Raw genomic sequence first — 24,537 nt, forward strand, 5'->3', positions numbered from 1 at the left:
GTGTCCTGTGGAATGCTAGGTGTCCAGCATGTCCTTCTGAATTATCTTGATTCTGCAGGTGTCCTGCTTTTCAATGTCTTTGAGCTATTTTACAACTTGATAAGTTAAAACTGATGGCAATGCATATGGTTTCACCCATAGAGGTGCAAATAAATTTTGTCCAGCAGAGATACAACTGATCTCCCCATCCCACCTTCCAAGCAATCAGTTTAATATTTATTAACAAATCCATTTCAACATTTCTGATTGCCTACATATGTCTGTTATTTGGGGTTTCCTTTGAACACCTTACTGGTTGCCTCATTAGTAAGTTAAGCAAAATCTTCAACATGTGTTCATTTTACATTCATACAAGAGTCATGATTCTACCCTCTAAAAACTTTTTTCTTTTAACAAAAGTCACAAATACAGCTATGAACTCATGACCAGTTGCATGAATACTGACTGTATCTTCTATCCATATTTTCCTCCTTTCTGTGTTAAGTATAGATTTTAATATTTTAAGTAATTATATTTTAATTCTTTCTCTCCCCACTAAAATAGTATGTGAGCTGCACTGGTGACAGTTCACTTAACAATTCAGTGTTTGGAATGCTGAATATTACAGTTGGGTCTTGTCAGAACCAGATGAGGAGAGGACTTTGCCCAGGGATACTGGGCCTGGAGCTGGACTCAGCAACTTACGGAATTTGGATTTGACAAGTGAGTGAGTTGTATAGCATTCTTGTTGGAAGCTTGTTTTTAAAGCCAAAATATGGGTAAAGGAATGGATGTGGATGTGGATGTAGTTTTGGGGCAGCCTAAGAGTCAGCTGTATTGGTTATTTTTTTTTCTCCATGAGTACTCAGCATCCAAAGCCTTCTAAATTGGGAGACATCTCCCAACATGAGCATCTTTGTGGGAGGCAAGTCCTGCTATTTGGGCCCCTATCCAGGACTCGGCACTGTCAGGGGATACTTCAAAAGTACAAGCATCCGGTGTCCAAGATGTGACTTCAGCAGAGGTTTCCTAATCAGACCCTTTCCTACATCGTGAGCTGGGCCGTCAGCATCACCCAGCCTCCTTGGATCCTCCCCGGTTCCTGGGTATCTTTCACTTGTTACCTAGTTAATTCTACAAATTCCCGTAAATTCCCTTGTATTTAAGTTTTCATCCCAACACCTTGAATCCAGGTACAGTAAGTTTGGTTGGAAGACATAAGCAGCCATAAATGTCCTGAGCAATGTTTCTAAATTGGAGATCCTGTGGAAAATGCCCATTTTTATTTAGGAGAGCTCCCTCTGCTTCCTGACCAGCTCTGGTGGTCCCCCTGTGTGGCCCCATGTGGCATGCCATGCCTCCTACTTCTAGGGGAATGCGAGTCAAAACTTCCTTCATGATAACCATTTCTGTGCCTTCCACAGAAAGACAAACCCGAGTCTTCAATTCAAACAAGTTCCCAGGTGATGCGGATAATGCTGGCCACTGACCACACTTTGAGTGTTGAGATTACAGCACTGAAGATGTGTAGAGAAGCGGCTGGGAAGTAGGGAGGAGCAAGATCGAGAAGGGTGTTAAATGCTGTGTAATGAAATTTGTGCTTGATCTTGCAGGTGATAAGCAGCCATTAATTGACCCGGGAGGAGTGAAATAAATAGACTTCCATTTTTAAATGGCACTGGATGTCATGTGACAACAGAGTCGGAAAGGAGGGACAGGAGGCAGGAGAACCAGTTAGGAGGTGTGATAGGCACAACAGTGGCTCCCCAAAGATGTCCATGTCCTAATTCCCATATGGCAAATGGGACTTTGTAGCATTAAGGACTTTCAGATGGCAAGAGTATCCTGGATGACCCAGGTGGCCCCATGTAATCACATGAATCCTTAAAGTGGAGAACCTTTCCCAGTGAGCCTGAGGGAGATGTGGTTATGGAAGAACAGCCAGAGAGATGCAATGTTGCTGGCTCTCAAGGAGGAGGAGGAAGGGGCACAAGCCTAACAATGCAGGAATGGCCTCTAGGAACTGGAAAAGGCAAGGACACAACCTCTCCCCTGGAGTCACCAAACGGAGCACAGTCCTGCTTGATTTTAACCTAGTGGGACTTGTTGGACTTCTGACCTTCAGAAGTATAAAATAATACACAGGTGTTTTAAGCCACTAAGTTCACGGTAATTTGTAATGGTGACAATAAAAAACTAATATAGGAGGCCATTGCAACCTTCTAGGGAAAAGGGTGAGAATCTCATTTCTGAGAGTGGCAGCAGAGAAGGAAGACAGACCTGGTTTGGAAGATTACTCAGGACATAGGGATGAAGGGACATGATCACCAACCGCGTGGGTGTGGGTGTGGGGGTGTGGGTGTGTTAAGGAAACTCGCAGGTTTCTCTCTTGAACAAAATAGGCCCATGAGTCAAAAGGACTGCAGGACGGAAACACAGGAGCGTGAGTGCAGAGAAAGGCAGTTCCCTCCTGATACTACCCGGCTCCTTTCTTCAGATTCCTTTTTTACCAAGAAACCTTCTAATCGTAACTCTCGCACGTTCCCTACTGGGAAAAGCGTGTGCTGAGCAGCCAACACAAACAGCTGCTCTACTCATCAATTATGGTTTTCAGTCTAAATTAATGAATTGCCATTCTAGTCATAAACCAGGCTTCTGTGAGTTTAGTCAGAGCAAAACAATTTACCAGGGTTTGATCTCTCTCAGAAGAGCTGACAGAGTTGTTTTTGCCCCTGCAAAGTAAAGGATTAGACCTTATACCACAGTGATCCTGGTAAGGCCTCCTTCCCTGGCACAGTTGGCAGGCGGGAAAGGGTTGGGAGAGGGAGGGCTAGAAGAGGCTGCCTAATGCTTTGCCCTGTGCCAAGTCAATTGAATCAGGAGGTTCTGTGCTTGCAATTTAGCAGCTATTTATAGCGTGCTTTCTGAGTTCCCTCACATATACCACAGGCCCGGTCTCCAGAAGAAAAACTGCCCCCCTCTGGAACTCCCTGCTTACAAACAGCAAGGTGCAAGCCCAGGCAAGTTGTTCTGGGAAAGTGGGAGATTGCGGGGTGGGGGCTGAGTTCTGGTTGCAGTCGATCTGGAGATGGCTGGTTTCATCATAAAGACTTCTTGGGAAATCTGAGAAAGAAAATACTGACTTTCTAAGCCCACTTTGAATTGTTTCTTTACCTACGCCAAACCTGCCAAGAGACATCTGAGTAAAAGAGGCAAAGGCATGACTATTACCCACCCCATTGTTCAGATGAGGACACTTACTTAGGCTCTCGGAAGTTTAAGCTACTTACCCAGCACTGCATCATTCAAATGTCAGAGCCAGGACTTGACCGACCTCGGTGTTCTGATGCCAAAATCCACACCTTTTGCACTTTGAGTTTGTGTCCTATATGGGGAAGGACACCCTTCCCTCACCACCCACCCAGCAGGTCTTTCTCAGTCAGCAGTGGCCTAATGGTTCTCCTGCCTGAAGGTGCCAGACACATTTAGGGGTGGTGACTAGAGCACCCAGATCATTCAACAGTAACTGATATTATCCTCTGACCAGTAAGTCCTCCCAGATCCCCTTCCTGTGTGCTCACCTTCTGCAGTGTGCTACAGAAAACAGATATAGGGGCCAGGCACTGTTGCTCACGCCTATAATCCCAGCATTTTGGGAGGCCGAGGCAGGCAGATCACAAGGTCAGGAGTTCGAGACTAGCCTGGCCAACATGATGAAACCCTATCTCCACTAAAAACACAAAAATTATCTGGGCATGGTGGCACACACCTGTAATCCCAGCTACTCAGGAGGCTGAGGCTAGAGAATCTCTTGAACCCAGGAGGCGGAGGCTGCAGTGAGCCAAGATTGTGCCACTGCTCTCCAGCCTGAGTGACAGAGTGAGACTCCGGCTCAAAAAAAAAAAAGAAAAGAAAACAGATATAGGATGATGACAATCCCCTGCCCTCAAAAGGTTACAGAGCAACAGAGCCTGAATTGTGGAGATGGAATGAAAGAAATGGAATGGGACAGAGTTGCAGAACTAGGAACCAAACCCAGGTCTGCCAGACTCTAGAACCCGTGCTCCTGCCTGCAATGCTGGACTGTCTCTCCGTCATGGTGCTGTAAGGTCTACACAGTGTTTTCCAGACAAATAAATCAAGGCTGAGAGAGGTGAAGTCACCTGTGGCTTGTGGCAGAGCTGAGTCACCTCCAATTCCAGACGCCACCACCTCTTGCCATACCTCCCTGCTTTTCTCACCTCCATGCTCTAGGTCTAGGCAGGAGAAGGTCTAGGCAAGGGAAGGTCTAGACAGAAAAGAGGACGCCTGAGACATCTCATGAGAACTGTGATGAAGGGACTCCTTTTCCCTACTCCCAGTGCCCATAACAAGAAGGGCATCCCCCTCCCCCAACATTTCACACCCGACCTCACTCCAGCCAACCCCCTCCAAAATACACAGTGCTACTTACATATTCCTTAATGTCCTTTGATTTCACAGCCTTGTAGGAATAATATGCAGGGTAAAGGGTGCCAAATATAAGCCTGGAGGGAAGAGAGACAAAGAGAAATATGATTTTCTCATTTATCTTATTTAATGGAAAATGTCTGTCTTCAATGCCAAGAGCAGCTCTCCAAGCTACAGAAAGTGCTGCTGTGGGGCTTGATTTATTTTCATGAATGCCCTGAAGGTGTTCTGCTCGTGGCTGGGGCATCCTTGGGCACCTCTATCTTCTGTTACAGCCCACACCCACCTTCCTTCAATCTGTGGTTTGGCAACATGAAAGGGTGGTTGGGGGTCATGGCATCCAAAAATGGGGATGGGAAGGCACGAAGACCCCTGAAATTAAAGGCTGCCTTTCCTCTCCTGCTGCTAACCCCCCTCTGAAACTCTATTAAGCCTGCAAACACCTCAGGCTTTTTTTTCCATCAAAACCTTTCCCCTCAAATTTCACTCCCCTTGGACTTGATCTCAGCATCCTGCAGCCAGAATAAGCTCTTCACATTTCATATTGTAAATTCAATCAGGCCAAGCCCTCCTCCCACCAATACATCCCCATCTTGTATTAGCCTGTTTCTCATTGCTCTTAAGATGAAGAAGCAAAAATACCAGCCCCGTGACAGTGTTTGAGCAGCAGCTCTCACTGATCTATGCTCAGGGCTATGTTGGGTCATTAAATGATCTCGTGCTCAGCCCTGCCTCTCAGGACCTGCATGGCAGAGTTCCACCTGCCCTCATTCTCTCCACCATGCACTATCCCCCGCCCAGAAAGCTTCTGCCTGTGCTGTTCTCTCTTTCTGGAGTCTTCCTTTCCCCGTCTTTCTCTGGTTAATGCCTGTTCATTCATCATATCCCAGCTCTAGTATGACTTCTTCTTCCCTGGCCTCCCTAACTAGCTCAAACCTCCTCACTACACTCATAGCACAATGTACCTATCATCAGGGTGTTCCTTTATTGTTGTTTGTCCGACGCTTTGATTGACAGCCTTCTTTCCACAGCACCGTAAGTGCCGTGAGGGCTGAGAATGGATCTGTTTTGCTCAACACTGTGTTCCCAGAACCTACCCCATAGTAATCCCTCAACAGATATTTGTAAATGAATGAATTGAGCTGGAGGTTTAATCTTTTCACCTGACAGATGAGGTCACCCGAGGGTGCCAACTCAGGGCCAAGCTGACTGGGTGCAGGAATGGGCCTGGCCCAGGCACTATATGAGCTGACATCTCCTGTGACAACCCCACAGATGGAGCTTTCAGAGTCCCTGCAATGAGCCAGCCTACTTACAGAAGACACCACACTGAAGAAATGCAAAGCTGTGGTTCACTGGGTATTGAGAGGCTGTACAGAGAACTCCTAGTCCGGAAGCAATTTACCAAGCAGGGGTCAGCTTTACCATGAGCACTGTTGCCAGGGAACACCGTGATATTCCACAATCATCAGGTTTCCAGGGAAAACAAAGTTGACTGGACCAAGTCTGTTTCTGGCACCGAAAGGGAGAGGGCTGTTAACTCTCGACTCACACAGGCCTTGTGCGAAGTGCTTTAGAGCTTTATCCCACTTAGACTGCCTTGTCCAAGGGAACCCCTTTTACAGACAGGACTCCAATGCACAGAGCAGCCAGTCACTTACTTGTCTAAAGCCTCATGACCAGGGAAGCGTAAGGCAGGGGCTGGAGCCCAGCCAGGCCAGCCTCCTCCAAGTCTGACTTCTTGTGACCACTGTGCACGACCTTGGGGAGCCGCCCACCCTCCAGGAAGGCTGAAATGACCTGTGTGAAGAGCAGGATGAGCCAGTGGGGGTACAAGAGAATAGTGGAAGAAAGGAGGAAAAGCAGGACTGGGGGTGAGGGGGAAACACTTAAGAGAGGGTAGTACCAAAGACAGCAGGCAGGCCAAGCTGGAGGTGGCTGGGGAAGCCTGCTGGGTTTGGTCATCGCTCCCTTGGTGAGGAAAGTCCCCACACTCCTCCACACTGCCTCCTTGCCTGCCCCCTCCTAAGCATTCTCAGGTATCCAGGAGCCTCACTTCCTCAGGGAGGCCTTTCCTGACCTGGTCACACCCTGAAGATGGGGCTCCTCTCCCTTTTTAGCTCCTGTACCTGCCCCTTTCTTAGCTCTTGTCCACCGTATCCACTTGGTCAGCTCAAGGTGCATCTCTCCCACAAGACTGTGTGTTCCACAAAGCCAGAGATGGTATCCCTCATTCATAACACATCCCTGTCCCCCGCACAGCAGGAAGGGCTCAGTAAGAACGTGTGCACTGTGTGAAGTATCAGAATGGGGAAGCCAAAGCCAGCACCATTGAGGGAACGCTCGTGACCTTGTGTCTGAGGTCTCAGCAGCGAGGTGGATGCCAGATGGCACCAGGCTGATTCAGCAAAGCCTTGGGCACAACACCATGGACTGGGGGGAAATACATACACCGTTCCTCGGGCATAGGTGCCATGGTTATTACCCATGTCTGCCAGGATGGTTTCCAGCCCCTGCCCTGAGGCAGCATGTGAGCAGCAGAGGAGAGACAGGTGGAAAGTTACAGCACTACCCAGCAGCCGATTGATGGGATCCCCGTGAACCCCAGTGTGTCATGACACCCTCTGAGTGGTCATGGAGCAAGGAAGGCAAGACAGGAAGGCCTGTGCTAGGTCAGCTGGACTCTTCTGAAGTGAGCTGGTTGCCAGCATCCTTCGCCTGGCTCCTGTGTGACAGCACAAGGTCCCTACACACATGAGTTTGCTTTTCAGTTTCTAAAAGCTCAGTAACACTTAGCATCTCACTGCCCCGGGGAAGGGGAAATGGGATGAAAATGGCCAGTTCTTCTTAACCTATTTTAGAGGTAAGAAATAATGAAGGAAGCAGGCTCAAGCCAAAGGGGGTTGGTACTTCTGCCCCTTCAGACCAAGTACCCCCACATGGCCCTTCACCACTGGCCCCACCAGCCTTGCTTCCCACCCCTCCCTCAGCCTCGGGTTCACAGAGCCAGCAGCTAGCAGCTGTCCCCTGATTAAACCACATTTGCTTCCAATCTGTGACTTCCTGGCTGCTCTTTCTTCTGTCTGAATGTAGCACAAGATCTTCCCCGATCCCACAACTGTTGTTTTTCCTGATAAAGCACCACTAATCCTTTAAGACCTGTCTCAGAAATGCCACTTCTTCTGTGAAGGCTTTGGTTACTGCCCTCGCAGTTTTCTTGAAACTATTTAAGCCTGTGACAGGCCTTATGTAGTAGCAGCAATAATAAAACATTTAAAATAATATTATAATATTATATCATTGAGTGTTCACTAATGCCAGGCACTGTTCTACAAGCTGCACTCATTCTTTCAATTAATCCTCTCATATACATAGGGAAAACGAATTCTTACTACCCCATTTTACAGACTGGGACACTGAGGCTTAGCATCATTACTCACTCACCCAAGGAGACACAACAGCCAGGTACAGAGGTGGGATCTGAACCCAGGCAGCCTGACAACAGAACCTGCCTTCTCCCAGGGCGGCCTGTGCTGGCTGAGTCTGTCTCCCTAGTCAGATCACATAGTCCTGGGCAATCAGGAGGGTCCCTCATGCCTGGCAGAGCACCTCCCCCTTTAAGTGGGTGCTTGAAATGTCTGTTGAGTAACAAGCAATTTCAATCTCTCTCCAAGGAACTCAGCCCACTTGCTAGATTCACATAACTTTCTACAAAGTCAGAAAAAATGTGGTAAAATAAGAGGGTCTAAAGCTCCTTAATGCTCGAGCTGGGCTCAAGCAGAGGGAAGGTGGAAGGCTGGAGTGCCATCCTCCAGAGAGACCAGGCTCTGCACTAACACACTCCTCTCGGTTATCTCTGAATAGAGCTCGCACCTCACAGCTCTGCACCCACCCTCCCTCCCCACCACTGTCATTAACTGTTACCCTGAAGCCCCGACCCTGTGTAAAGGCTCCATGAATCTGCCTGCAGCATTTCCCTTATCTTTGTACTTCACTCCTCCTCTTGCTCCAAGTTATGTGTCTTCATCCAGGTTGCCTCCCCACCCACCTCTTCCACAGCTGTGGCATCGAGAAGGGAGCATGAGTCTCATGTGAATACTACACTCTGATGCAGTGGCTCCCCACTGGGGTGATCTCGTTTCCCAGGGGAATCTGGGCAATGTCTGGAGACACTCTGGTTGTCTGAGAGGGTGCTACTGGCAGCCAGTGAGTAGAGGCAGGGATGCTGCTAAACATTCTATCATGCACAGGACAGGCCCCTCTCAACAAATAATCATCCAGTCCAAAATGTCCATTGTGCCACTGCTGAGAAACCCTAGCTTCTAGACTAGTGTGCTGTTTCCTGGTCCTTGGGCCATGGACTCTTCACCACTATTAAGGGTCATTTTTTGAACCCCAAGGATCATTTTTTTGAACCCCAAGAGTTCAAAAATGTCCAGTGCCCCAAGAAAAACTGTAAATGCTCAGATAGTGGGGGATGGCCCCAAATGGTAAAAACCACATACCAAGTCCGTTGGCCAATGTCAGGGAAAATACAGCTCTGAAGTTGCTTATCAACTTCCTGGAGCTCTGGCCAGAAGAGAGAGATTGCTGACCTAGGGCACAGCTACAAGCTATGGCACTGCAGTTGCTGACCATAGCCAAGTCCTTTGCAAACCATGAAACAAACCAGTATTTTCCACAGTCTTCTCAGGCATCCTAGAGTGGCACCAACATGTCCCAATCCCAAATTGTGCTAAAAATTTCAAAATCAATGCTGGCAATATATTTTTCTAAGACTAATTTTTTTAAATGTAAGAGAAATAATAAGCCTATTTATACAGCTGTTTATAGCATTAAAAAACAAATCACATTGAAGAAGTTGTATGTCACCCAAGGGCTTGTGGAACACTCTGTTTCTTGACCTGAGCACTTGCTTTATAATTACAAATACATATAAAACTGTATACATCTTATTTCATAATTTTTTTTGAGACAAAGTCTCACTCTGTTGCCCAGGCTAGGGTGCAGTGCACGATCTCTGCTCACTGCAACCTCTGCCTCCCAGGTTCAGGGGATTCTCCTGCTCAGCCTCCCGAGTAGCTGGGATTACAGGTGTGTGTCACCACACCTGGCTAATTTTTGTATTTTTAGTAGAGCTGCGGTTTCTCCACATTGCCCAGGCTGGTCTTGAACTCCTGGCCTCAAATGATTCACCTGCCTTAGCTTCTCAAAGCGCTGGAATTACAGACGTGAGCCACTGCACCCAGCCTTATTTCATAATTTTTAAAAATGATGTACAGTACCCAAGAAAATAAATTTGCACAGTCTTCCAATTCATGAAGGCACACAGTTTCATCTGAGCATTAAAATGTATTAAAATTTATACTGATTATGTTTTGCGCTTTTTGTTAATAAAAATATAATTTCAAATTATGTTCTCCGAAGATACTTTCTAAAAACATATAAATCCATTTTTATCACTTTTTATGAGAATTAATCTCCAAGACTGTTTTTGCTGTCTACTCTAACAGAAGAATGCTCCTTGGTTCTTCAGCTCCTTTTGGCATTCCAATAAATATACTATAATTCTTAATCTGGAGAAAACGGTAACACAGAGCAGATATATTTGAAGTCCCCTATATGTATTTTCCTGATACAATCCTTTTCCTCCTCCCCAAAAGTCATCACTATCCTGAATTTGGTGTTTATCACTCTCACCATGTTTTTATTAACTACATGAGCCACGCATAAACAGAAAAAAAGTGTTTATACCTGTTTACATATTCTACAAATGGAATCACACTGTGATATGTTTTTTCATTCAAACTTATGTTTTTGAAATTCAATCCATGGCGACACTTGTCTTTCTAGATCATTTTTTAAAAGTATTTGTTTTATTTTATTTTATCTTATTTTATTTTTTGAAATGGAGTCTCGCTCCCATTGCGCAGGCTGGAAGGCAGTGGCGCAATCTCGGCTCACTGCAACCTCCACCTCACAGGTTCAAGTGATTCTCCTTCCTCAACCTCCTGAGTAGCTGGGATTACAGGCGTGAGCCACCCTGCCCAGCTAATTTTTGTATTTTTAGTAGAGATGGAGTTTCACCATGCTGGTCCGACTGGTCTTGAACTCCTGACCTTAGGTGATCCACCCACCTAGGCCTCCCAAATGTTAGGATTACAGGCATGAGCCACAGCACCCGGCCTAAAATTATTTTTTTATTTGTATTGAGACAGGGTCTCGCTATGTTGCCCAGGCTGGTCCTGAACTCCTAGGTTCACTGATTTCTCACCTCAACCTTCCAAGTAGCTGGGATTACAGGTATGTGCCACTTGCATCCAGTTTTTCTAGATTCTTTTAAACCACTGTGTACTACTTTACTATATGAACATATTATAGTTTATTCTGTTGATGCATACTTAGGTTCCTTCCTATTTTTCCCCTTTACAAACAGGGCTGTGACGAACATTATTATACATGTCTCCTTGGGCACATTTGAGACCTTCTCTAGTGTATCTACGTAGTGTGGAACTGCTGGGCCAGAAGGTACAGCAGATAATGCAAAACCACTTGCCAGAATGACTATACCAATTTATACTCCTTCCTGCAAGTGTAAAAGATTTTAATACTCCCCATTCTTGCCGAACTTATATAGTCAGACTTAGATTTTTGTCAGTGTGATGGGTGTAAAATGGTATCCCATGTTTGCTTCGATTTGCGTTTCCTCAGTGGCAGGTGAAGTCAAACAACTTTTTATGCCTGTTGGCCATTTGAGCTGCTTAACTACCCTGTTTATATCCCTCCATTAGTTTATTTTGTTCTTAGTGATTTTTAGGAATTCTTCATGAATTTTGGGTATAAATCCTTTCTTGGACATATGCATTACACATGTTTTTCCTCAATATAAGTTCTCTTAACTTGGTTTATGGTGCATTTTCTTGCAGCTTTAAATTTTATATAGACAAATACATCAGTCTTTTCTAGCTTTTTTCTATCTTGTTGAAAAAATCCTGGTCACGTATACTTTTTTACAAGAGTTTTAAACTTTTGCTTTTTCAATATTAGATTTTCATTCATTTGGAATTGATCTTTATGTATGGTATGAGGAATTCAATTTTCTTCTTTTCTATATGGATCCCAATTGTCCCATCCCATTGATTTGCAGTGCTACCTGTCATATATAAAGTTTCCAATATGCATAGGTATTATTTTCAGCTCTGTATTTGACTGATCTACTGTCTAACCATGCACCTATACCACAATGTCTTTATAATAACCATAATATTAACAACCATGACTGTAGAATAAATCCTAATAGTCTTAAAATTTGTCTTGGCCATTATTTTTTTATTAGAAATTTCAATGTAGAATCTTGGCTATTCTTGACCCTTTGTTTTCTATGTAAATTTCACAATAGTTTGTCAAGTTCCACATAAAACTTTATTTAGATTTTGATTAGAATTTCACTGTTTTCATAAAATTTACTAGAAGAATCACCATCTTTATGGTTTCAAGTTTCCTCTTTGTGAACATGGTGGCTTCCATTTCCTCATGTCTTCTTTAGTGTCTTTTTATTATATGTTGTAAGTTTCTCCATAAAGATCTTGTACATGTTTTGTCTTACTGCTAGGCACTTTAGGTTTTCGGGGGTTTTTTGGCGGCATTATGAATTTTTAAAATTAGATTTTCTATTGGTTATTAATGGTGTATAAGAATGCTACTGACTTTTCAGGCTGCTCTCAGAACCACTAACCTTGCTGCAGTCAAAAGCATTTGAAGTCTCAAATGCATTACAGTGAGTGAAACTAGCAAACTCAAAAGGCGACATGCGTTATGACTCCATTTATATGCTCTTTCTTTCTTTTCTTGTTTTTTGAGACAGAGTCTCACTCTGTCACCCAGGCTGGAGTGCAGTGGCGCAATCTCAGCTCATTGCAATCTCTACCTCCTGGGTTCAAGCTATTTTCCTGCCTCAGCTTCCTGAGTAGCTGGGATTACAGGCATGCACCACCACACCCAGCTAATTTTTGTACTTTCAGTATAGACAGGGATTCACTATGTTGGCCAGGATGGTATATGCTCTTCTGAAAAAGGGAAGTTTATAGGGACAAACACCAGATAAGTGGTTGCCTGGGTTAGATGGGGGGGGGGGTTGACTCCAAGAATGTGAAGGAATTTTGGGGAGGGATGGAGCTGTTGCATACCTGACTGTGGTGCTGTTTACACAACTGTGTATGTTTGCCCAAACTCAGAATGAAAACTCACACTAAGAAGAGTGAATTTTACCAATTTCACCTCTATACACCTGACCTTTAAAAAAACCAAAGCATTCAGAGGAATTCACACTCATAAGGCAGGTATGTCGTGGGTCTCCAAAAATGGTTCAAGTTGACCTGAGCATCAGCCTCCAAGCTCTGAAACAACCAGTACCTTCCTGATGTCAGAAGGTCCATGTGTGGCAAAATAAGCCTTCCCAAAACCATAATCCATCTCCAAGACCTACTGATCCTCTAGCCCTGAAAGGACCGTCTCAGATACGCTGTGGTCCTGGGATCTAAGTGCTTGAGAAACTCTGACCTACCACACTGCCCCAGGGAACATTCTTACTCACGATGGTTCTCTTTTTTTTTTTTTTTTTTTTTTTTTTGAGACGGAGTCTCGCTCTGTAGCCCAGGATAGAGTGCAGTGGCCGGATCTCAGCTCACTGCAAGCTCCGCCTCCCGGGTCCACGCCATTCTCCTGCCTCAGCCTCCTGAGTAGCTGGGACTACAGGCGCCCGCCACCTCGCCCGGCTAGTTTTTTTTGTATTTTTTAGTAGAGACGGGGTTTCACCGTGTTAGCCAGGATTGTCTCGATCTCCTGACCTCGTGATCCACCCGTCTCGGCCTCCCAAAGTGCTGGGATTACAGGCTTGAGTCACCGCGCCCGGCCACGATGGTTCTCTAGAAGCTTAATCTGGGAAAAGAGATCCTCCGTCTGAGCACACAGCTCAGGTTCCCATAGCACAGCAAACCACCTGGGCTTTGGTTGCCCTGGGTCCCAGCCCCTGGGCTTCTGCTTACTCCCAGTGACTTTCTAACAGGCTGGAGGGAGAAAATAGGAAAACAGCAGAACTGACCCACTATGTATTTTGGCTCCCTAGAGACTATATTATTGTGACTTATAAGCCATTTATTTTTGAGTGCTCACTTTTAACCTTCATGTGAGACAGGTATCATCATCTTCCTCATAATAATGAGAAAACTGAGGTTTAGTGAAAATAAATAATTGAGTCTCACAATTAGTCAGGGGAGGAGGCCAAAGTCAAACCCATGTCTAACTCCACTGCCCACCTCCTCACTGCTATGATGCACTGCCTTCCTGACTCTGCAGTACCTGGCTGAGAGTCTGCAGCTGGTCTCTGAATGAATGAATGAGGAGTAGAATAGTGGGAGGAAGGCTGCTGCCTGCTTCCTTGCCTAATGGAATTCCACTCTGGCCCTGAATTATAGATTTACTGACAACAGGTGACAGTATAATTACAGGGTTTCAAGCACATAAACTATTCACATAAATGAGGTTCTCTCCTGACCTGAGCTGATCTTGGGAAAACAGAAACAAGACATGTCCTTCTTTTTCACTTTTGCATGGGATTCTGCCAGCCTCTCTGTAGTCTTTCCTTTCCCAGTTGGCTTCAGACCCTGCTCCTCTCTGCAGATCTGAGAGAGTGAACGCATACACAACTCTTCCTTGGGTAACCCACCTCACAAACATCTCATTTGCTTATTTCCTCATCTGGTCTGCACTGTACCCCTCTGAGATAATGGGATTACTTTCCCAGTTTAGAAATTTAAAAAACTGAGCCTCAGAATAGTTGAGGGATATTCCAAAGCCCTTCTCCTATCCAACAAGAGGCAAACCCTCTCTTAGCATGAAGAGGAGGTTTCATTGCTTATTTAAAGCTGTCTATAATGTGTGCTGCAAAAATCCCATTTTAAGTTGGATTTTTATGCTCCCAAACCCAACTTAGGAAAGCACAAAACAGAAAAGTCTGATGCAAGCAGGAACAAACATTCTGTAAATTTCCAATTGATACTGTTCCACTCTACAATCCAATCCACACAAATCCCTCAACCACAAATGTCTGCTTGAATCTGTTGTTTTTGTTTGTTTTTAAGTCTTAATTGTAGAGATTCCTATTCTTAAGAAACCCAGCTTTAGTGTGTGTGGTAGAAAGGGGCTGGGCTTTGACTTCAGACCTGAGTTTGAATCCAGCTCCGTCCCTGACTAGCCGTGGAGTGGGAAGCATGCTTCTTAACTACTCTGAACCAGTTTTCTTGAGTATAGAGACCAAGAACACTGCTTTCTACAGCCACTAAGCAGATTAAATGAGGAGATTGTAGGTACAAATTTAACATACCAGAGACACTCTGGATGAATGACAAATATCAGTTCCCCTCCCTTCTACAGAAACAGTAACTGCAAATGTCACTTCTTTTAACCACAAAATACTTTTCATTCAATCATTAAATATGTGCTGATCACCTACTGTGTGCCCTGGGCCATCTGATAGGAAAGGCAGGCAGCAAGCAGATAATTATACAAATAACTAATTACTGTCATCACAATAATTGTGATGAGTCCCACTGAGTCTGTTTTGAAGAAGAGAGAAGATTCATTTACAATGACTGTCCCGTGGTTGCCTATATCCCAGCTTATGCTCCCCTCCCCAGACCTCAGAGCCAGAGGATTACGACCTGAAGGGTTATGGTTTTCTCCTCCTGGTGGGCTTCATCTAAAGCCCCCTACATGGTATATATTTAGGCTGAGAAAAGGACTGCTGGGCCTTCCTGTGTGCACCATGAAAAAGGGGTAGGGGGAAAGAGTGAGGAGCTCTTTGAGATTGACTGGCAGGTGGTCAGTGTGTATCTGTGGGGTTTTCCGGGACTTGTCTGCTCAGCTGGTGCCCTCCTAGCTCTCACACAGCAGGTACTGATGTCCTCTGCCAGGTCCCAGGCAACCTTGAGTGCATGTGTCTGTCTGGCAGAGGCCATCGAAAGCCCTGGGGAAGACCATGGGAACAGGACAAACCTTTACTAATGCCCACTAGGCACTGTACAAGACACTGATCCCCACAGAAGTCAGGTGAGGTGACTACTATCATCCCCTCTTACACAGGAGGGACGTGGGACGTTAAGAGGTTAAATTCATTCATTCATTCATTCATTCATTCATTCATTTGTTTGTTTGTGCCACAGACATTTATTCAGTCCCCACTCTATGTCAGATTCTGAGGCCAACACAAGGTCACAGAGCTGCTAACTGAATGAGCTGGATTCGAACGCTCTACCTGGCTTAAAACTCTTTGCTCTTTCTAATCCAACTTGATACCTCAAGGGCAGAGGTTTTATCTTCAGGGAAGTCACAACATGGCTGGTGTGCCAGGTATATCAGAACAAGAAAGGTGGCAGGCAAAGCTGTGTGTGCTAAGTGTGGAAGGAAAGACAAATGATGATGGGCAAAACTACAAAGATGGAAAACATGAGCTGCCAGAGTCTGGCAGTGGGGGAGAAAAAGGTGATGACTACAAAGGGGCATGGGGGAAGTTTTGGAGGCGATGAAACTGTTCTATATTTACACTGTGGTCATGATTACATGACTGTATGCACTTGTCAAAGCTCACAGAACTATACTGTAAAAAGGGTGAATTTCACTGTGTGTAAATTATCAGGAATTTATATAGGAAATTTAATCAGGAAAATCAGGATTTGAATTCAAATTATACAGGAAAGTTCAGGTTTTTCCAGCCCTCTCACTCAGCTGTACTGAGGCTGCATCACTTCTGTTTATAATCCCATACCATGTGAACAAACACTGCCAAATGAGGCTGGTCTTCTATGTTTAGTTACTGATTTCCTCGTCTGTTAAGATCAGCCAAGTTAACCGAGTAGAATGTAGCTAATTCTTAAAGTGGTTATGTCTCAAAAAGATATTTGCACACCCATGTTCATAGCAGCATTACTCACAATAGCCAAAAGATGGAAGCAACCCAAGTGACCATCAACAGATTAATAAACACTGAATATTATTCATCCTTTCAAAGGAAGAAAATGCTGACACTTGCTAAAAGATGGATGAACTATGAATATATTATGTAAGTTATACCGGCCAATCACAAAAAGGCAAATACTGAGTGATTACATTTATAAGTGGACTGCTCTAGAGAACTCCTTAACTAGATAGGTCAAAATCATAAAAACAGAAAGTAGAATGGTGGTTGCCACAGGCTGGGGGGATATAGGGAGTTGATAATGGATGTGGAGTTATAATTTTCAGTTTTGCAAGATGAAAAGCTTCTGGAGATTGGTTGTACAACAATGTGCAATAAATATACACTAGTGAACTGTGCACTTAAAAATGGTTAAGATGGTAAATTTTATGTTATGTGCTTTTATCACAATTAAAATAAAATAAATTTATAACATTTATGAACCAAAAAAATCTCTGCATGAATATTTGTTCAAAACCATCCATACTTAAAAATTTTATAAAAACAGAATTTACTTAGTACAGGCCATTAGTTCATTCAATCCATAAAAGATTAATTCTAACAAAGTTATAAGAAAACAGAATATATAATCTTTCAAGTTATATCTATTCTGTTTCATGCGGCAATGTTATTTTGTAAAATTTACTAAAATTTTCAAACATCTCTATTCAATCCATTGTAATGACATTTAAGATGAGTGAAAATTAACAAGTAATGCAAGTAAATATATTTTTTACTGGTTCTGGTTGTAGAGGAAAAAAAGCATTGCCGTATATTATGTTCTATTAATAAGCTACACTATTAAAATGTTTCTGAGATTGATATTTTAGATAGATAGATAGATAAATTTCTGATTTGTTCTAGAAAGGATCTGAGATGGCTTGATTATAAATAATTGTGTGGCACATAAGAAATTACCATGATTCCAGGCCACTGGGTTTATCTGGCAGCAGAAAGGCTCAGAACTGCTAACAAAAGCACGGTTGTCACCTCATTAGAAGAGAAGGGCGGGGCTATGTTCCACCTGCCCAGGGAAGAAAAGGATTGTGCGAAACACAAGATGTTTGGCTCAGGTCCAGCATGCCACCCTGATTAGAACACAAACCTATTTAAAAAAAAAAAAAAAAAAAAAAAGCAAGCTGGAAAACAGCTCAGCTTTACTTCAATGAGCAAAATTTAAATTCTGAGAGAATTTTCAACACGTGTTTTAATTATGAGTGAGTCAGGACAGTCAGGGAACAAACGCAGTTCACAGCTGCTAAAGTGCCCTTCTGGCTGGAAGTTCTGGACCCCGCTCCTGAGTCGGCCAAGCTGAGGAAGAAGGAAGCAGAGAGACTGGGGCGGGAACCCACTGTATGTACCGCTTGCACACCATGTATAATACAGACCCTCTGTGAGAAAGGTGAGGTCCTTCTTTGGATAACAATTTTTTATGTTTGATGCTTTGAAGGGCAATCCTCGGTAATGCTCTAAAAAGTATGGTGGAATACTGCATAATAGTTAAAAAGTTAAAATATAGCAAACAGCTGCTTTGTTTTTTGGGTTTTGTTTGTTTGTTTTGAGACAGGCTGGAGTGCTTTGGCGCGATCTCCGCTCACTGCAAGCTCCGCCTCTGCAAGCTCCGCCTCCCGGATTCAAGCAATTCTTCGGCTCAGCCTCCCGAGTAGCTGGGACTACAAGCGCCCGCCACTACGCCTAGCTAATTTTTCTTTTTGTATTTTTAGTAGAGATGGGGTTTCACCGTGTTAGCCAGGATGGTCTCGATCTCCTGACCTCGAGATTCGCCCGCCTGGGCCTCCCAAAGTGCCGGGATTACAGGCGTGAGCCACCGCGCCCGGCCCACAGCTGCTTTGTTTAGAAAATAAAGATTTCTCTCAATTATCACAGAATGAGAATTCCTCTTTAACAACCGTTCCACTTGCTTTTGCAGATCTGAAGAGAATAGATAAAACTAGGTCACTAAGGAGAAAAACATTCCAATACAAAAACAGAAAGAGTCAGTTCTGAGCATGGAGATGTAAGAAATTTTATTTGCTTCAGAATGAAACAATATACATTCTTTCCATTGTGAACTTCAAATGGCCACAATCATAGGTGGCCATAGGGGACAGTCCAAGTGAAGAATGTCCTATTATCCAGGAATCAAGACTAAAAAGGAAAGCTTCACACTTTGGGGAAAAAAAAGTTACCAGTATAGTAACTTTTACCAGTATAGTTACTCCTTAGTAATTAGCACTGGTGATGATATAACACACGCTCTGTACACAGCTTTTAGCAGTTTATATCCATTTGTGCATACAAAAACTCTATGAAGTAGACATGATTATAATTTCCATTTCACAGACTGGAAATGTGGATCAGAGAAGTTAAGTAGTTGGACTAAGGTCACACACCGAGTTTATAGCAGAGCTAGAACTAGTATGTGAGATTTCAAAGTTTAAGTACTAAACCATGGATGCCTCAACTTTTTTGATTGCACAAAATCAGTAAAATATTTTGATCACATGTATTTGTATTACCACAAGTCCTTGGCTTTACCGAGGAAATCTTTTTAAGTCATCATGAGGATTGGTTTAAAATTGGATTGTCTAAGGCTGGGTATAGTGGCTCATGCATGTAATCCCAGCACTTTGGGAGGCCAAGGCGGGCGGATCACCTGAGGTCAGGAGTTTGAGACCAGCCTGGTCAAAGTGGCAAAACCCTGTCTTTACTAAAAATACAAAAATTAGTCAGGTGTGGTGGCAGGTGCCTGTAATCCCAGCTACGCGGGAGGCTGAGGCAGGAGAATCACTTGAACCAGGGAGGCGGAGGTTGCAGTGAGCTGAGATCGTGCCACTGCACTCCAGCCTGTGCAACAAGAGTGAAACTCCGTCTCAAAAAAGAAAAAGAACAGGAAAAATATTAAACTGTCTAATACATAAGTTCACTTAACAAGGCTTATGTGAATTTTAACACAACTCGGGTTCTGCTGAAAACAATCAAACAGCGAGGGACCGTGTTGCTCCCTCCGTGTCATGGATCTACCCCTTCCCTCAGCATCTCCCACCAGAGCATGTGCCACGTCATGCGCATCAGGCGTGCAGACCCAGTGCCCCTTGCTGAGGGCCTACTCCAGGCAGGCACTGTGCTACCAACCACCCACATGGTCTCCTTCCATATTTAACATCCAGAGGCTTCCCCTGCCCAGAGATCTGGCCAGCACAAGTGACGGGGGTGTGGCCTCTGTTCTGCCTGGCTGTGAAGCCACTCCAAGCTGCACCATGGAAGGAGGGACCACCCAGGAGAGCTTGGAGCTTGGGGACCTTGATGCTGCTCTGTGCTATACCACTTACTAGATATGGGTTCATGGACAGGAGCCCAGAAGCCTCACTTGCTTTATCTCCTCTGCAAAATGTGGTGTCAAATGGGATAATATGTGTTATGATATTTGAAAATGGAAATGCTTCACAGACTTGCAAAAACATTTTTCCTACAGGGGAAGCTCTGACCAGAGGACCTAGACTAGTGTCCCACCACTGGAAGGGCTGACATAGCTAGTATGGGAGTCATCTAACCAGTCCTGGGATGGAGTTGGTACAAGCCCTGGTACCTAGAAGATGCAGGGATGCCACCTAGCTGGAGACCAAGAACAGCCACTACCTGCAAGACAGATTCTTCCTGGGGGTTGGAGGGAGGAAGGGGACACTTACTTTTCCAAGGTGGATGTTTTCTGAAGCCATGGGGAGGAGCGTCACTGTTTCGCTGGAATCATAATAGCAACCTGCCTCCTCATTCACTGGTTCTGGGTGTGAGGGAAATGCCTCTTCCCAGAAGATTCTGGGGGATTTCAGAGGATGCCTAAGGTCCAGCCTGGGTCCCTCTCAAAATAAAAAGAGAAAACAACTGACAAGTTCACACTGTTCCCTTTCCCTAGATGTGTTTGAGCCAAGAAGGCCTTACTATAAATGGTATAGTTTGGCAAATACTTCAGCACCATATAGGGACCCCTCCCCTACCTCCTACCCCAACTGGTCCATTAAGAAATGCCTGGGCTGAGGCATCGCCAGAGACACCCTGGGGGAAGTGGATAACTATAGTAACTAACTAGCAGTCTCCAACATTTTAGTGTAGAGTAGCTTAACAGCTCCGTGGCCACTGGCAGCAGGTAGGGAAGGGCATGCTGGGCTGTTTCCCTGGGTTGATGGATTGATTGGTTTGGGGAATGGTGGAATTCAAGGAATGGGAGAGGTTTGGAGAACAGGGTGCTGGCTAAAGGTGCCTAGCCAGGACCCAGGATGATAGCACCAGGTCTCTGGGCATAGAAGGGGAGATGTGGCACAGGGATGGGCTCCCAACTAGGGGTCAGGAATCCTGGTTCCAGGTTCAGCTCTGATCCCAACAGGCTGGGCAATCTTAGGCCATCACACCCCCTCCCTAGATCTCAGTCTCTTTGTTCTTTCATTCAGAAAACACTCACCTAGTGCCTACCAGTATGATGGGTGTGTAACACTGTTCTATTGCTGGTGAGGCAGGAGTGAACACATGAAGAGAGCACCGTGTGGAGTTCTGGGGTGCCCTCCCCTTCTGCAGCTCACACATTGTTTATCCCCATGCCTGCAGTCTGACCCAGGTCCAGCCCTGGCCTCTGCTGGGCTGTTTCCACCGTGTGGACACTCTGAGCATGAACTGGGCCCTCTACATTCCACCCTGCATCCGGAGATAGTGTAAGGATGTTAGTAAACACTCAAAACAACGGTGGGCAAAGCAAAGCTGCTACGAGGCCAGCAGAACAGTCGTGGACAGTCACCCTTGCCATAGTACATTCCTGGAAATTGCAGCAGGAAGGAGAACGGTCAAAAGGGGATCACTTTTTGCTGTATCCCTTTGTCACCAGCAGATGGGAATCCTGGGTCAGCAAGGCAGAATGCTGACCAAGCTTTCCTCTGGATGGTGGAAAACAAAGAGTGGATAGGCTGGGGAGAAAAACAGGAAAACGGGTGTGTTTTCATCTTTGTGGCTGCGCAGATGAGCAATCAATGAAGCAAAGCTGGGGTGTTAAGAACTGACTCTATTCTTGATAGAGCTCAAAAGATACCATTGTTCCCTACTGCCCAGAGAAAAATGTCCAAGCTGTTTATGTTGATATCAAGGGCCAATGCCATCTAGCTGCAGCTGTTCCACCAGCTTCTTGGGCACTCTGTTAATTCCTGTCTACTCATTTCTGCCACTGTGCTCAGTCATCATTCTCTTGGCCTGCAGTGCTCTGCCCCTAACTCTGTCTGCCAAAATCCTATGCATTCTTCTAATGCATTGGACTAGAGGCCTCAGCACTACTGACATATGGGCCAGACAATTCTTTGTTGTGAGGGGCTGTCCTCAGCATTATCCCTGGGCTCTAACTCTTAGATGATCCCAGTCCAAGTGTGACAACCAAAAACATCTCCAGACACCACCGAATGTCCTCTCCGAACAAAACAGCCCCTGCTTGAGAACCACTGTTCTATACCTAGATCCAGGGCTATTCTTTTTATAAATTTGCTGATCTCTTTAGAAGGAAGGTTATATGTGCCTTCTACACACTTGGTAATGTTCTATTAGCACTTAACTAGCCTTCTTCCAGCTTGCATTATGTGGTTGTATCATACCTTCCTCATTAGGCTACACGTTCCTTAAGAGTGAAGACAATACTGTGTTCATCTTATACAAGCCACAACACCATCTAGAGTAGCAATTAATATTGGCTACTATTTATTGGCTACTAATAAACTAGGGTTTAAGTTCTTACTGTTAACATAAGCACAACTCATCTAAACTTTAAAATACGTAAAAAAAAAAAAAACCAAAAATCAAAATCATCCACAATCCAACACCCAGCAGCAGCAGTAGTTAAAATACTGGTAGACTGAATATGGCCCTCTAACACAAGTATACCAGTAAAATACCCTCCAGTCTTCCTTCTGTGAGTGGAGAATCCAAGGAAAATATCTGCAGCAGAGGCAGCAGCCCAGCGCCAGACTGACATGGCCAGGGGGGACCATGAGAGCCATCTTGTCCACCCCAGCAGATGCTTGGATCTGCTTTAGAATGCTGTTCTGGACTGACTGAACCTTTGCACATATAGGAACTTGCTATCATCCCATGCAGGCTGGTCCATCTTGGGCCACCCTAAGGAGCTCTTTGTTTTACTGACTTAAAATTTGTTACCCGGGATTTCACTCCTTGGTCCAGTCCAAATTCTATCTCTTTGGCCAAATGGGTCCACTCTCTCTATTTCCCATCGACAGGTCCTGCCCTCCTTTCTCTGTGCTGAGAACTGCACCTCTCATCCACTAGGATGGGCCCCAGAAACCAGGTTCATACCGCACAACCCTTCCTGACCTTCAACAGTCAGGTTCTGTCTCCCAGGAATTGGCATTGGTACTGAGAAACTTGAGTAATTTCTGCTAGATACTTGAACTAAAGGATTATAAACTCAAGAGTGGAGACTGCAACTCTGCAGGGCCATGCTTGGCCATATACCCAAGAAAAGTAAAAGTCTAGGGAGAGAGAGAGTCAGAGAGAGTGCCAGACACACAGAGAGTCGAGCAGATGTGGCCAAAGAAGCAGACAAGTGAGACCAGGGCCCAGGGGAGGCTTCCCAACTGCCTTCCAGGTCCCAGGGCCACATGAGTCAACTGCAACTTCCTGCCTCTTTACAATAAAGAGTTGTTTTGGCTCATGCTAAGCCCAGTTGGTTTTATCTGTCTTGGTTCATGTAACCAAAACCAAAAAAGCTTAAAGAGGAGTTGACTCAGATACAGCCCTTGAAACATTTAACAATGGATGCCCCAAAACTTGGGTCCCCTTAGCCTTCTCTCCATCTTGAACTCACATCCACTGGGGCTGACCGAGTCCCCTCTCTGACGGAAGATCATGCATCTCTACGTACAAAGCCCGTCACGCCTCTGGGTACCACTGACAAATCCAGGTTGTGCTGGCACCATAAGGTGAGGATCTAATTCAGAAGCTGTCAGAGCCAAGAATCCAATTAAGCTGTATCCACATGTGAAAAAGGTGACCACCAAACGTGTATGTTTGTGTAAAAAGTCACATCACACCAACTAAATACAAGCACCCACGGTGAAGACGTGAGACCAGAGAAGCTGGGAGCTTCTGGGAGCTGGTCCAACTCCTTCATCTGCATTCTCTTTGAAGCTCCTTGGAGCTGGCTCTAAGTGCTTCTCAGAGCCGATCACAGCACCAGCAGAAACCACAGCAGGCTTTTCCATGGGCATACATCCCCCCCTCCCTAGGAGCAGATAATGGCAAGCTGCTTGCAAGGTCTTCCTTCCAGTTCCTGACAGGGTCAGGGGCAGAACAACTCCCTGCATACCGGGCGGGGCATGGGCTTTGGAGTCAGACATAGATTCTCATCCCATTTCTACCACGTATTAGCTTTATGACTTTGATTAAGGTATTGAACTTCTCTAAGATTCAATCCCCTCATCTACAAAAATAAGTAACAACAATTCCTATTTTGAGGATTAAATGAAACAAGAGTTTTCAACAGACCAGCGTGACAATACCAGAAATACCAGTTTCCTATCTCTCATCATATTTATATTGAACTCTTCCATTCATTTTCAAAATTTACTAAATGACAATGTAATGTCAATTTTAAAATATCATTTATGAGAGAGCATCCTCACTATATATGATCAGTTGGAAAATAACAACTTGATTAGGGCTCACTTTATTTTTCAGTGTCCTCTAAGTTGCATCAATTCCATAAATGTCAAAGTCAGCAAAAATAAGCAAGAGTATACTTAACACTTCAACAGATGCGCCTGTCCAAGAGGCTGCAAGTTCCCAGGCAGGTCCAGTTCCCTGTAGGCAGATGACTAACCTCTTAAAACCCACATTTGCTGCTGGGATTAACTGGCCAGGAGGCCCCATGCAGATGAATGCCCAGTCATGACCTCCCCCCACCATGACAGCAACAAATGCTTCATCCACACTCCTTTTTCCTTTAATTCCCCAGAGGCTTTATAAAGCCAGCCCAGCTTCCTGAAGCTTGACTTCCTCATTAATGGACGTGCAGCTAATGGAGTGCTGCCTGCAGCTTGTGCCCAAAGGTCACC

The 24,537-nt window shown here is 44.8% G+C and overlaps 1 protein-coding gene across 3 annotated transcripts in view; it reads right to left on the minus strand.

The window, feature by feature from the left end:
- The window catches only part of REEP1 (receptor accessory protein 1), a 136,134-nt gene that overhangs the window by 68,883 nt on the left and 42,714 nt on the right, over positions 1 to 24,537 (minus strand). For 2 of the 3 annotated variants that reach the window (XM_011971124.1, XM_011971125.1), the window contains exon 2: positions 4,433 to 4,505. In XM_011971124.1, coding sequence (XP_011826514.1) covers positions 4,433 to 4,505 — 73 coding nt within the window. Of the gene's footprint in view, positions 1 to 2,259; positions 2,400 to 4,432; positions 4,506 to 24,537 lie in introns of those variants that run through there. The other variant, XM_011971126.1, reaches the window with a different exon arrangement.

The sequence above is a fragment of the Mandrillus leucophaeus genome, unplaced genomic scaffold, assembly GCF_000951045.1.
Source record: "Mandrillus leucophaeus isolate KB7577 unplaced genomic scaffold, Mleu.le_1.0 Scaffold988, whole genome shotgun sequence".
Classification (NCBI taxonomy): domain Eukaryota; kingdom Metazoa; phylum Chordata; class Mammalia; order Primates; family Cercopithecidae; genus Mandrillus; species Mandrillus leucophaeus.